General features: G+C 37.2%; 1 protein-coding gene across 2 annotated transcripts in view; it reads right to left on the bottom strand.

Moving 5' to 3' along the window:
- Positions 1-2,618: 2,618 nt before the first annotated feature.
- Positions 2,619-13,378, bottom strand: part of VDAC3 (voltage dependent anion channel 3) — a 14,509-nt gene continuing 3,749 nt past the window's right edge. Inside the window, exons 3-9 of one of the 2 annotated variants that reach the window (XM_081795617.1) lie at positions 12,755-12,804; positions 9,173-9,325; positions 8,282-8,334; positions 6,486-6,713; positions 5,053-5,203; positions 3,588-3,649; positions 2,619-3,143 (exon numbers count right to left, since the gene is read on the bottom strand). In XM_081795617.1, coding sequence (XP_081651743.1) covers positions 3,065-3,143; positions 3,588-3,649; positions 5,053-5,203; positions 6,486-6,713; positions 8,282-8,334; positions 9,173-9,325; positions 12,755-12,804 — 776 coding nt within the window. In that variant the 3' untranslated portion in view covers positions 2,619-3,064. The remainder of the gene's footprint in view (positions 3,144-3,587; positions 3,650-5,052; positions 5,204-6,485; positions 6,714-8,281; positions 8,335-9,172; positions 9,326-12,754; positions 12,805-13,378) is intronic. The other variant, XM_060653433.3, reaches the window with a different exon arrangement.

Genomic DNA, 13,378 nt, shown 5'->3' with positions numbered 1-13,378 from the left:
TATGTTAACCCACGGCAGTTAGCTCCCGCTCCACTCCATACCACAAAGGAGTTTCCATGTGCAGCAGCGGCCAGCCCACCTTAGCACCCCACCAGCACTCACACTGCATGGAAGGTCCTGCCAGGGTCAGACACAGATGTCAATAGGACAGAACGAACCTGTGTACCCCTCTTCCTTTCCCGTGGTACTTTATTTCCTGTAATGGTCGTCTGACCCACAAAGATCATGAGAAAATCAAATTATATCATGTGGTTGGTAGATATTTTCCAACATAAGAGGTGGTGGTTGGAATCTGGGTGCTAGAAAAGATGATCTTTGGTGGTGGCGGGGAAAATACCTTGTAGCACTAATATTTTTCAAAAAGCAACAGTATCTAGAGGTTGTTAAGATGACTCATTTGGAAACTGAGCAAGAAATCTAACAGGCAAATCAGAGAATTATAAATGATCAGTAAATACGTGAAAACAGCTCCATCTCACTGGCAATTAGGGAAATACAAATTAAGACACCATTTTTCACTTCTAAAACTGGTAAAAATTTTAAAGTTTGATGACATTCAATGCTACTGAGGATGTGGAGAAATGGGCACTCTTAACCACCAAGGGTAGAAACAGAAATTGATATAAAAATTTTGAAGGACAATTTTGTACTACTTATCAAATGTACATGTCCTATGACTTAGCAATCTCTCTTCTGGAAACCTATCCTATAGAACTGCACTAAAGAACAGCCATGAGTCACAGGTGGCTATTTAAATTTGATAAAAATGAAATAGAATTAAAAATTGAGTTCGTCTGGGGCACCTGGCTGGCTCAGTTGGTAGACTTACAACTCTTGATCTTGGGGTTGTGAGTTTAAGCCCTATGTTGGGCAAGAGATGTCTTAAAATTAAAAAAAAAAAAAAAAATCTTAAAAACAATTTTTTTTTGACAGAGAGAGAGAGAGGGCACAAGTGTGTGAGAGGCAGAGAGAGAGAGAGAGAGAGAGAGAGAGAGAGAGGGAGAGAGAGAGAGAAGCCGGGCTCACCTGAGGTTCGTGTTTTACCCGAAGGGGGCTTGAGCTCACCTGATGTGGGACTCGAACTCACAAACAGTGAGATCAAGACTTGAGCCAAAGTCAGATGCTTAACTACTGAGCCACCAGGTACCCCCTACAATTTTTTTATTTTTTTTCTAATTGAGTTCTGAAGTGCCTGGGTGGCTCGGTCAGTTAAGTGTCTGACCCTTGGTTTTGGCTCAGGTCATGGTGTCAACAGTTCTTGAGTTCAAGCCCCACGTCTGGCTCCATGCTGTTAGTGCAGAGCCTACTTGGGATTCTCTCTCTCCCTCTCTCTCTGCCCCTCTCCTGCTCACTCACCCAAAAAAAAAAAAAAAAAAAAAACCTTAAAAAAGTAAATTAAAAAATTGAGTTCTTCCACTGACCTAGTTACATTTCAAGTGCTCAACAGCTACATGTGTCTAATGACTACCATATGAGACAAGGCAGACACATCATTTTCATCATCACAGAAAGATCTACTGGGTAGTGCTGCTATGGAAATATTTATAGAAGTAGACACAAAGATATTCAATGCAGCATTATTTATAAAGCAAAAAACTCAATACAGTAAAAAGGATAATAGTTCAATAATAACACATTTATAGTCAAGTATAATAAAAAAACATGAGACAGATCTATATGAACAAACATAAAAAGAACTCTGATATGTTAAATTTAAAAGTATATTGTGGGGCGCCTGGCTGGCTCAGTTGGTTGGAACATATTGACTCTCGATCTTAGGGTTCTAAGTTCAAGCCCCACATCACATGCAGAGATTACTTAAAAATAAATAAACAATAAATAAAATATATTGCAAAACAAGATGTGGATTTTAATATTATATACATATATTTATGTAATCTCTAAAGACACTGAAAAGTATCTGCAAAGATATACATCGAACTGTTAGAAGTCGTAGAAAAAAGAGGGACTGGAGAGAGGAATGCAAATTTTCACTTTTAATGTCTAAGCTGAGTGAATTTGTTGCAACCAGCATATACTGTTTTTAAAAAAAGATGTCAAAAAGAGTTCTATTTTTGGAAAGGACAATATTTACCAGTAAGCCCTGAAGATATTCTAATATCTAGCTCTAGCCTACTCATTCCTTTTCCAAACTGGTATCTCCATTTTTGGGTTATCATTTCTCTAGATCCAGTAATCGAAAGCACTTTCCTGAAGCCCTGGGAGGAGCTGCAGACGTGCCTCCGCCTACCAGTGTCCTCCCGACAGCATTTCCCCAACTGTACCCTCCCCTTCGCCCGTCTTTCTGCCCACTCACCACCCCCGCCCCTACTCTTCCTCAGCAGCTTTACTAAACTACCAATATGATCCTGCTTTAGTGCGATAGGAAGCAAGCACCCCAACAAAGGCATCCAGCAGAACAAAACTGTTTCACTCCTCAGCCTGAGTGCAGAGGAACAGTCAGAGCCGTAAAGACAGATGGAAGGGACAGGCAATAGCACAGACATTCCAGACATACCACTTTAGACCTAAATCCCATCACCTATGAGAGTATTTTTCAAAACAAAACCTATCACACCAAATATAAGAAAACCATCACTAGCAAATCAGATGAGCGATTATGTTCCAAATGTGATGGGTTTATTTTATTTTACTCTGATGCAAAACCAAGGATTCCACTACAGCACAGAGACCAATATATTAAAAGGTCATGAAAAAGTGGTGTGGGACATGCAGGACGTGATGTACAAACTGGAGGATTGGGTCATTTCCTTTGTAACATGACACTACATTGTCGCTGAGGAACACATTTAAAATAACACTGTGGAACTCAACTGAAATGTGGCACAAACATGACAACTTCCAGGCATGCCTTCAAGTACCTCCCTCAGGATGGACTTGCGATCTCTAGACTTCAGTGTGGGGAGGATTACAATTCTTTGGAAGAATAAAAAGTTCACTTTTGAAATTTCACAGAAGAATTTTAAGGCCAAAACATAGTGGGTTCTCTTCACCTCCAGGGACAAATCGGATGCTTTACTCAAAACCACATTAAGCTTCTAGCTCAAATCCCAACCCAACCTTGTGACCTCCTGCATTGAAGTTCTTTCCGTCGATTAAAGCTGATAGGGTCAGTTTGACTCCTAGGAAGAAGAAAACACCACAATCACTCGTAACAAGTATTACAATAAGCTTTTCATTTTCTAGAAACAATGAACATGGGTGGAATCAAGGGCATGGATTGCAGCTGGGTGTAAGAGTTACAAGCATTCAGGTACCACTAAGTCAATAGGGTTACCTATAATCATTTGATCTGCAATGAGCAAAGCACAATCACAGCAAACTTTATTTGGAATTCAGGGTTAAGAATAATGAATGACCAACCAAACTCACAAGCCACAGTGACCTGGTTAGAAATATAGAATTATTTTTTAAACAAAAGCACTTGATCTGCTTTACTTTGTATGAATAACCAATTGTTACACAATGGACTGAATCAACCTACAGTTGATTGTAGGTTTTATAGGTTATTTTCATTATTTTTCCATCATCTCCTACCCCACATCCAATGTTATTAATTCCTTTACTCACCTGGTCGAAGAGTCTGAGTATAACCCAGTCCAATCAGGCTGGCATTATTTACTTTAGCCTAAAAATTAGGAGATGAAATAGAAACAGTTAGAAAACAACCAACTTCATAATATGTAAGTCCAGTACAAGCACCATTTCATGCATCGGATTTCCAAAACTAAAGCACCTTCGGGTCAATCTAGAATTACTGGAACTGAAAATTTAATTAATAAAAATGTAAGTCTCTTCAGTTAATAGGACTGGGAGAGATAGTAGGGACTTTGAGAATGCATGCTTAAAGGCCTCAAACAAATTTTTTAAAACACTGTGCAGCCAGGTGTGTCTGGGTAGCTCAGTTGGTTAAAAGCATCCGACTCTTGTTCGGCTCAGGTCATGATCTCACAGTTTCCTGAGTTCGAGCCCCACATTGAATCTGCACTGGCAACACAGAGCCTGCTTGGGATTCTCTCTCTCTCTCTCTCTCTCTCTCTCTGCCCCTCCTCCAAAATAAACATTCATAAATGGAGACACCTATTGACTTCCATTTTGATTGTTAGAATAGGAGAGCTTGTTTGGACACAAATACAAATTTTCAGTGTACCACAACCAATTCCAAGTAAATTTCTGCTCCATACTTCAAAAAAAAATTTTTTTTAATGTTTACTTATTTTTGAAAGAGAGAGAGAAACAGAGTGTGAGCAGGGAAGGGACAGAGAGAGGGAGACACAGAATCCTGAGGCAGGCTCCAGACTCTGAGCTGTCAACACAGAGCCGGATGCGGAGCTCAAACTCATGAACCACAAGATCATGACCTGAGCCAAAGTTGGACATCTAACCAACTGAGGCACCCAGGCACCCCAATAAACTTAAAAAAAATAAATAAAACACTGTGCAGCCAAACACCCTGGTGTACTGAGTTCTTCGAGATGCCAGTTTACAACCTCTGACAGTAGTTAGAACATAAACTCTGGTGAGAGAAGATCTGGGTTCAAATCTTGACAATGCCTCTTACTGTGTGACTTTGGGCAAGTTACCTGACCTCTCCAAGTCTCAGTTCCCTCATCTATAAAATGGGCATGAAGATACTACTCACCACAAGAGTAGCTGGGAGGACTAAATGAGATACTACACATAAAGCCCTTAGTATAGTACCTGAAATTGAAGAGCTCAATTAGTGTCAGTATTAATAAGAATTACTAAGAGCCACAGGAATAGTAATCAAATCCCATGAATTTACAGATAGGAAAATTTTGAGGCCAAAGAGATAAAAATGACTTGAGAAGGTCAGACAACAGCCAAATACAGGAGGAACTAGGACTAGAACCCACATTCCAGGACGTGAGGTGTGATACTCTTCTCACTACACAGTGAGCGTCTCACTGAAGTTAATGGAGAACATGTGTACAACAACCATCTCACAACATTCATTTACAACTCAGATGAAGCCCTAAGAGTAGATCCAATCTCGTAGCACATTCTTACAGATAGAGAAGTTCTACAGTCCAGCTTGTATTTAGCAGCGATGCCAAAACGGGTATTGTTACTGCCAGCCGTCCAAGCAAGGTTTATTGATGTTTCAATCTTCTCATTAACCTTCTGGTAGATAGACCCTCCAAATTCAGTGCCGTCATTCCTATTTTCATGATATAAGAAAAAGTCATAAACATCTAGCTAGTACCACTCTTATGACATGGAAAAAATTCTAAGACTAACTGGACAAGGATCTCACTTTGCAACTACCTATTTTCAGCAAACTTCTAGTATAAATGACTACCAAACAAAACAAGGAACTAAATCCAGTTACGTAATTTATAACCATCTGATTAAAATGTAGTTAACATCTGATTCATTTACTCAGCTCCTCCATACGAATTTTTTAGACAAAATTCAATTATGAAGGCAGACGCCTCTAGTAAATATGATCTATAAGTCTTTGAGATGTTCAAAGAATTTAGAGACCTAAAAGTGGAGTTCAATAAGGATTCTGCAAAATAAATAACAAGAAGAAAGCCAATTTTGAACTTCATCTGAGACACAATCCTAGCATCAGAAAGCACCCCAAACACAATACCTAGGGTGTATTTCTCTAGAGAAGTGCCTACATTATTGCTTCAAAGCATCCCAGAACTTGGTCCCTACTTTCCATGGTTTTCCTGATAATACTGCTTCATCAATTTTAATGCCACTGTCTATACCATTGCTTCACTTTATTTCAGTGAACTGGAATATCTAGTGAAGGGCAATCTATACCACTTGAAAAACACCTAGCTTATCCTTTGCTTTTTCTTCCTGGAATAGTACAGTGCCCAGTAGGCCAAGACATTAAATACAATTTAAAAATTCAAATTCATTTAACCAACAGGATGCAGCCTACAGAATTGAATCCAGGATTGCTTTGAGGACTTCTGCTTCTTCTGAATGCAACAGGGGTGGCTGGGTTCTGACCGTGAGTACCTAAAACCTCAATAGAATTACTGGGGATGTTCCAGAATGCTCAGGTCAACTGAGTGGTTGCTCTTCATGATCCAAATAACAGATCTACTTCCAGATACTGACAAGCTAAGTAGGGCACTAGAGGAAGCAGAAGAGTCTCCAAAGGATCCCTTTTATCAGGAGGTGACCACGTCCTGGGCTCTCTCCAACCCAGTGGTTCTTGTATAGATTCTAGACCTTCCTAAAGTTTGGGGTACAGGCTGAGAGGCCAGTTACTATCAGCAGCACAGCACAATGCACCAAGTGCCCTAACCTCTGGCAATGTTTTGCTGACTAGGAAAATTAGTACAGTGAGGCTGGATGTCCACCAAAGCACATTAAATGCAGGTACCTCATTTCTAACTTTCTCAGCATGTTAATGGCTACCATCTTTTTGGGCAACTGCACTAGTACTAAAGGAGGAGTGAATTATAAACACTCACACATGAGTGTGCAGCTGGAAGTCTGCGGCCTTATAACCCAGAGCGAAATTATTCTGTGACAGTTTGGATTTGGCTGTGTCGAAACTCATCTGATAGCCAGCAAGCCAACCTTCAAAGGCTAACACAGCCCAGCCATAGATGGTTGGTCCAGAAAAATCTATATCAACATTGCTGCCGAGACTGAAACATTCCCGCTTATAGGAGGCCTTCAATTTTCCACTCTTCTTTCTGTAAACAGACAAATAAAAACAACACAATGAAAACAACATGAGTTTCTACTACTGTCTAGAAATCTTTAGAGTAAGAAAGATCCCCTCCTTCCCCCAATGTAAATATTATTTTGGTAGATGGTATACATATAGTAAAATTTCAAATGACTTAGCTCTACAAATATAATTTTGTTAGGATTATAAATACATATACCATTTTTATCCATTCTTCACTTTAAGTACAAATGATAGGATATTTCATGATTAATTTCACAAAGGCATTAACAAAAGTCTAAAAAGGAATAAGATATTTCAGTACCGAATTAATAATCTGAATACATATGTATTCATGAGAAGCCAAATCTCTTTAAATGTTTTTAAATGCCCAAATGCTATAAAACGTAACACCCGACACACTTAACTTCTCAAAAAGAAGTGTTATTTTTTTTTTAAGGGTAGAGTGCTTTAGTAAGCATATTTATTTTCCTTAAGGTGAGTGTTTTCTCCCTGGACAATAAATATCAGATGGATGGATGGAAGAGAAGTATACATTTTTGAAGGACAGTACCGAAAACAAGAAATTGGTTCTTTTTTAAAAAAAAAAATTTTTTTTAACGTTTATTTATTATTGAAAGACAGAGAGAGACAGAGCATGAATGGGGAAGGGGCAGAGAGAGAGGGAGAGACACAGAATCTGAAGCAGGCTCCAGGCTCTGAGCTGTCAGCACAGAGCCTGACACGGGGCTCGAACTCACAAACTGCGAGATCATGACCTGAGCCGAAGTCAGACACTTAACCGACTGAGCTACCCAGGCGCCCCAAGAAATTGGTTCTTAATAATCCTGTCGTCTTCTAAGCAGGCTTCTTCTGAGAGTATTTACCTGGAAGATAACTGAACTGTGTGGCAGGAATGACACACATGCTGTCACAGCTGAGGAAAAATGTCATTCTGCCTTTATCTAGCAGTGGCCCATAGGAAACAACACCATGCCCATTTTTCAGATGAAGAAACTGGGGCAGAGAAGCTGGGGGATTTTTAAAGGCCAAGAAAGCACATCAGTAGCAGAACTACTGTTTATAGTGTTCCAACGCCCGGAGATTACAGTTATTCTTAGGAAATTAACTTCTCAGCAAAATACTACATGAATCAATCTTTAGAAGAGCTTAAGAAATATCTAGTCTCAGGGTGCCTGGTTGGCTCAATTGGTAAAGTATGTGATTCTTGGTCTTGGGGTTATGAGTCGGAGCCTCAGGTTTGGTGTAGAGATTACTTAAAAATAAAATATTTTAGAAAAAAAAGAAAGAAAAGATCTAGTCTCAAGCCCGTCTATAGCCTAAATTTTTCCTACTATGTGCCTCCTTGGACCAGCTTTATATTTTTGTTCATCTGTTCAATTTTCAAATCAAAACTTTACTCTGCTTCAAGGGAGTCCTCCTTTCTCTTTAGTACATACACAAGGTCTCTGGGGTTCCTAAAAGCAACCTCCTACGTTCTCCCTGCACCTAAACTTTTCATTGCAATTCCCTGTTCTAAAGCTCTCTATCTCTACAGACTACAAAAACAGAAAATGGGGTTTGGATAATTACCCTGTGTTCGGTACAAATATGGTATCAAGAGTCAGTTTCAACCCTTCAGCCAACTGAAAAATAAAGATTTAAAACGAACAATTAGTAATTTTCTATTCTTCTTTTGACCTAAGAAAACAATTCTAAAGTTTTATCTAACTTCCAAACAAAAAAAGTCATTAAAGAAAGCCAAATATTAAATTATTTAATAAATTACCTCTTTATTCTTCCCTGTCTCCTTCCCCTGTCCCCTTATTCCCAGGCTTCATCATGATTCTCTCACCAAAATACAGGTTTAAGTTGTAGGTCAAATCTATTACAGCCAATAACATTAATTGCAATAAAAAAAAAAAAAAATTCCAATACAACCAAATAATCCTGATACACTCTTAAAATTACTGTAATGAGATAACCTGACATTTAACAAGCCAACCTAAGTAATTTATTCAGCTATACATATATATTACTGATACATGATGATGTTCATATAGACATACCTCAAAAAATAGTGTCCTGTACAAAGCAAATATTTGTATGTGACAAATATCTGCTGATAAATTTTTCTCCTTAGAAACATTACAGAAGTTAGAAACATTTTTCTACGGAGCCAATTTTGCAATGATTACAAAATAAAATCAAACAAAATCACTATAAATAGTCTAGTTTACCAGGAGAGGCTCAGTTATAAGTAGAACTGGTCAGAACCAAGATGTAATGTGATAATTATGTACTCACAAACAACGCTTCACTTTCTAGAAATGTAAAATATACCAGAGAAGGCCACATGCAGAGAAAAAAATATGGCTACTATATAGGTTATAAGATCTCATTCATGTTGTATGTGGGGTTTATAGATCATTTTATCTGCAAGATAAATTTAACCTAAAAGTAATTTCTAATGCGTTCTTTTACCTTATTCTCCAAAGAGATTTCTGTTCCAAGAGTGTTATCTGTGTTCCATTTCTGAGTGAAGGTAAGTCCATAGTTACAGACCTTATATTTGGTCTCTAGGTTGCCTGACGCTTTTCCTGTATCAGTGTAAGCATGACCAGAAGTAGAAAATTCCTGATAAGCAAGAAAAATAATTACTTTAAAAACAGCTCATCAAACAAAAAATACTCATTTCAGAAAGTAGTGTTCAATGCATCGGAAACCAATATAGTTTACTTTTTATCATAACTTATTTCCTGCTTTCCTTCTTTCCTATTTCTAAAGTTTAACAAGTTTCAGATCTTTCCATTATTCCACCTCTCTTATTGATATTTCTTGTTCAATATACTCTCTTACTAAAATGGAAATCTTAAACTCTCTTTTTTAGAAAAGAAATATCTTGGGGCACCTGGATGGCTTAGTTGGTTAAGCGTCCGACTCTTGGTTTTGGCTCAAGTCATAGTCTAAGGTTCTTAAGTCCAAGTCCCACATCGGGCTCTGTGCTGACAGCGTGGAGCCTGCTTGGGATTCTCTCTTGCCCTCTCTGCCCCTCCCCTGTTCAAGTGCATGTGCCCCTGGTCTCTCTCAAAATAAATTTAAAAAATAATAAAAATAAAAGAGAAATATCGTTACTGAAAATAAATTCCTTTACCAAAAACACAAAAATATTAAATCTTGAACATTTTACTTTCATGACCTGAAAAAGCTTATTCATTCTCTATCATATGTTTCAAACTATTAGTTAATTTTAACGTCCTTAAAAATCCCCAAACACTAGAAAGGACTACCCTATCCTCTTCAATAGAGTCAAAACTTCATTGCATCAAAATAATTGTTTTTAATTTTTACTGTGGTAAAATACACCTAATTTACCATTTTTAAGTGTGCAGTTCGGTGGCATTATTAAGTACATTCACACTGTTATGAAAACTTTATTGCTTTGGTCCACAAAGCTATCATATCTGTAAGGGGCTCCTGGATGGCTCAGTCGGTTAAGTGTCCAACTTCAGCTCAGGTCATGATCTCTTGGCTCAGGTCATGATCTCCCAGTTTGTGAAATCGAGCCCCACATTGGGCTCTGTGCTGACAGCTCAGAGCCTGGAGCCTGCTTCAGATTCTGTGTCTCCCTCTCTCTCTGACCCTCCCCTGCTCACGTTCTGTCTCTCTCAAAAATAGATAAACATTAAAAAAAAAAATTTTTTTTAACTATCTGTAAAACTTTCGGTATAAACAATTTCAATATTTGTAAGTATGTACCCATTTTTCACAACAAAATGTAATGTTATAACTTGTCCCTTTTTCTCCCTTCTCCTCATCTACCTTTTAAAGTGTTTTCTATCAAATAGTTACTATGAACATCTTGAAATATATCCTCCTCCCTCAGTAGGTGTCCTTTCAGTCATATGACAATGAGCAATAGGAAATAGATCTCCTTCTAAAAGGAAGCAAACAGTCAACACCTGTCACTGACAATCTATGAACTGTCGAGAAAAAAACCTTCTGATTGGCCCTGTTTTTAGAGTGCATTTCTGAAATACTGCCAACAGTAATGAAATGCTGCCAGCCCTGAGCAGTTCTGTTTCACTGCCTGCAATATGAATCCTCCCTTTACCAAATACCCTGCTCCCCACATCTAGTTCTACAGGCTGATGAGACAACTGGGAAACTATGATCTGTTTATCAACACCACGCAGGAAGTTTTCCAAGAGAGTATCATGCTACACATTTTAGGGCAAGGTCTCAGTACAAAATGACAAAACACTAGTCATGTTTAGAAGTCTACACAATTATTTAATGTGACTGTTACTTTTTTTCAGTAGATCCAGCTACCCAGTGTTTTCTTTTTTACATACACCTCTCATAAACTGAAAGTATAGCAAATATAAACCTCAATTTTAGTGTTAGAAAAACTTCACACACAAACCTACGGTAAAAGTGTATTTAGTCTACATTTTTTCCCTGTTTATCATCATCATTTCTTACTTTGAAAGTCTCTCAAAAGTCTAAAATACCAGATGTACAAATCTCAAAGAAAAGGCCAGAATTTTTCTAAGTTAAAAAATTAGCATTGGCTTACAACTGCTTCAGTTTTTCTCTAATTTCATCATTAGAAGGAACAGTGCAAAATACATTTATAACATGCATTTAACGTCTACAGCTCTATAATAAATAAGCAACAAAACTACCATAAAAATGCTACTGTTAAATAGATGCCATATATTAAGTACAATCTGATATCTGATTGGAGCAATGGATGAAATTCATCCTAAATCAATACCAGAGACCAAAAGCAGTCATAAAAACAAGCACACAAATATGCTCTGTTTTTCTTACCATCTGAATGAACAGTCCCACACCACAGCCGCATGAAAGGGAGATAAAATTTTAGTCGATGATTTTTGCAACACAAACCTAATTTGAGCAAATTCTGAAACCCTATTCAAAGTGAGTATAATTTTTCCATTTTAACAGAATCATATAACAATACGCCCATCCTAGTAGGCAGCTGCATATATATTTATTTACCACTAGAAAACCCAGGAAAAAAATGATGGTGACAAACCAGGATTACATGGAGTATGAGACAAAGTATCATATGAATTCCACATGCCTCTAGCCCTTTTAACTAAATCATTCTATCCAGAAATAAAATTCGCACTGGTTTCAATAGGTAAATACTAAAAAGAGATGCTGCCACTGAGGAGACATCAGAGAATAAGGTGAATGTAAAGCTAATTCATTTGCCAGATTTACTGAATAAAAGTTCTGGTTAATAACACTTTGAAAATATGCCTATATCCTTTACTATATAAATAACTTCCAGTAAAAAAGACTTTATGAACATCAATAAATACAGTAGATTAATCCTCTATATGCATTTTATTTCTACATTTGTTTTGACTAATCATGAAGGGATAGAGGCTAAAGTTAATTTGTTTTTGTAAGAGGGCAATAAAACTTGCATAAACTCATTATAATGAAAGTATTTAGTAGCCATACACGTACTCATGAAAGTATAAAGATGTGATATATGTCCAAAATACATATATATTTTATGTCCTGAGAGTAAGATTCAGCATATTCTTATTATGGCAAACACAAAGGACCTCCCCCAAAATTCAACCTGGATTGTCTATGGGCTACAGGGAAGATGCTCACTGAAATCTGAGAATATGACAAAACCGTAGGTAAGATAGCATAGGACCAAATGTATGCTGATTCACACAACTAGACGAACACTTTTAAACAGGTTCCTTTAGGTTAATTATGCTACATCTATTAAAAATATATTGGGGCGGGGGCAGGGTGGCTCAGTCAGTTAAGTGTCCAACTCTTGATTTCAGCTTAGGTCATGATTTCAAGTTCATGAGATCAAGCACTGTGTCAGGCTCTGCACTGACAGCACGGAACCTGCTTGGGATTCTCTCTCTCTGCCCCTACCCTGCTTGCGCTCTCCCACATTAAATAAATAAATGTTAAAAAAAATATATATCTGTATCTATATCTATCTATCTATATGTCTATCTATCTATCTATCTATCTATCTATGTCTTGGGTACTTACCACTCCACTACAAGACTTGGTTCTCAGGTCTATTTTGACCATGCCAAATCCTAGACACACACAAAAACACATTAATGTATAAAATGTGACATTCGCTCCAGTTTTTACAACTTAGAAATTATGAAAATGGTCCTTCCATATGGAAAATACACAGTATTCTCATTAGGTGAGAGTTCCATAAAAACAATTATAATGAACTAAGTATAATTTTTAAGCCCTCAAAGAATAAAAATTATCAAAAAGTGTTATGCTTATAAAAGTATAAACTTAAATAACTATACTAATTAATAAGAAAAATCAAATGTATATAACAAAAATTAAAAATTTAAAGATTAAATTTTAAAAACTAAAAATAAATGTCCATTTGGAATCAAAGAATGTTACTCCAAAGAAGTCAAAAGTTGTGTCTTCACACTCATGAAAATTAGAAGGAGGAAAAATGTAGTCCCCACTTTAATTTTCCCCAGGGCTAGCCAGGAGAGACATAAGTATTACAGATTTATATTACTTCACCTTACAGCTAACATTAAATATGCATAATACATGCATGTGTATATGTATATAATAGCTTTTAATGCTTATAAGGGACTCTACCTCTAAAGAGTCAAGTCTAATAACCTGTTG

This window comes from Panthera onca, chromosome B1 (assembly GCF_046562875.1).
Source record: "Panthera onca isolate mPanOnc1 chromosome B1, mPanOnc1 haplotype 2, whole genome shotgun sequence".
NCBI classification, from domain to species: Eukaryota; Metazoa; Chordata; class Mammalia; order Carnivora; family Felidae; genus Panthera; species Panthera onca.
This window is presented reverse-complemented; position numbering and strand designations above follow the sequence as displayed.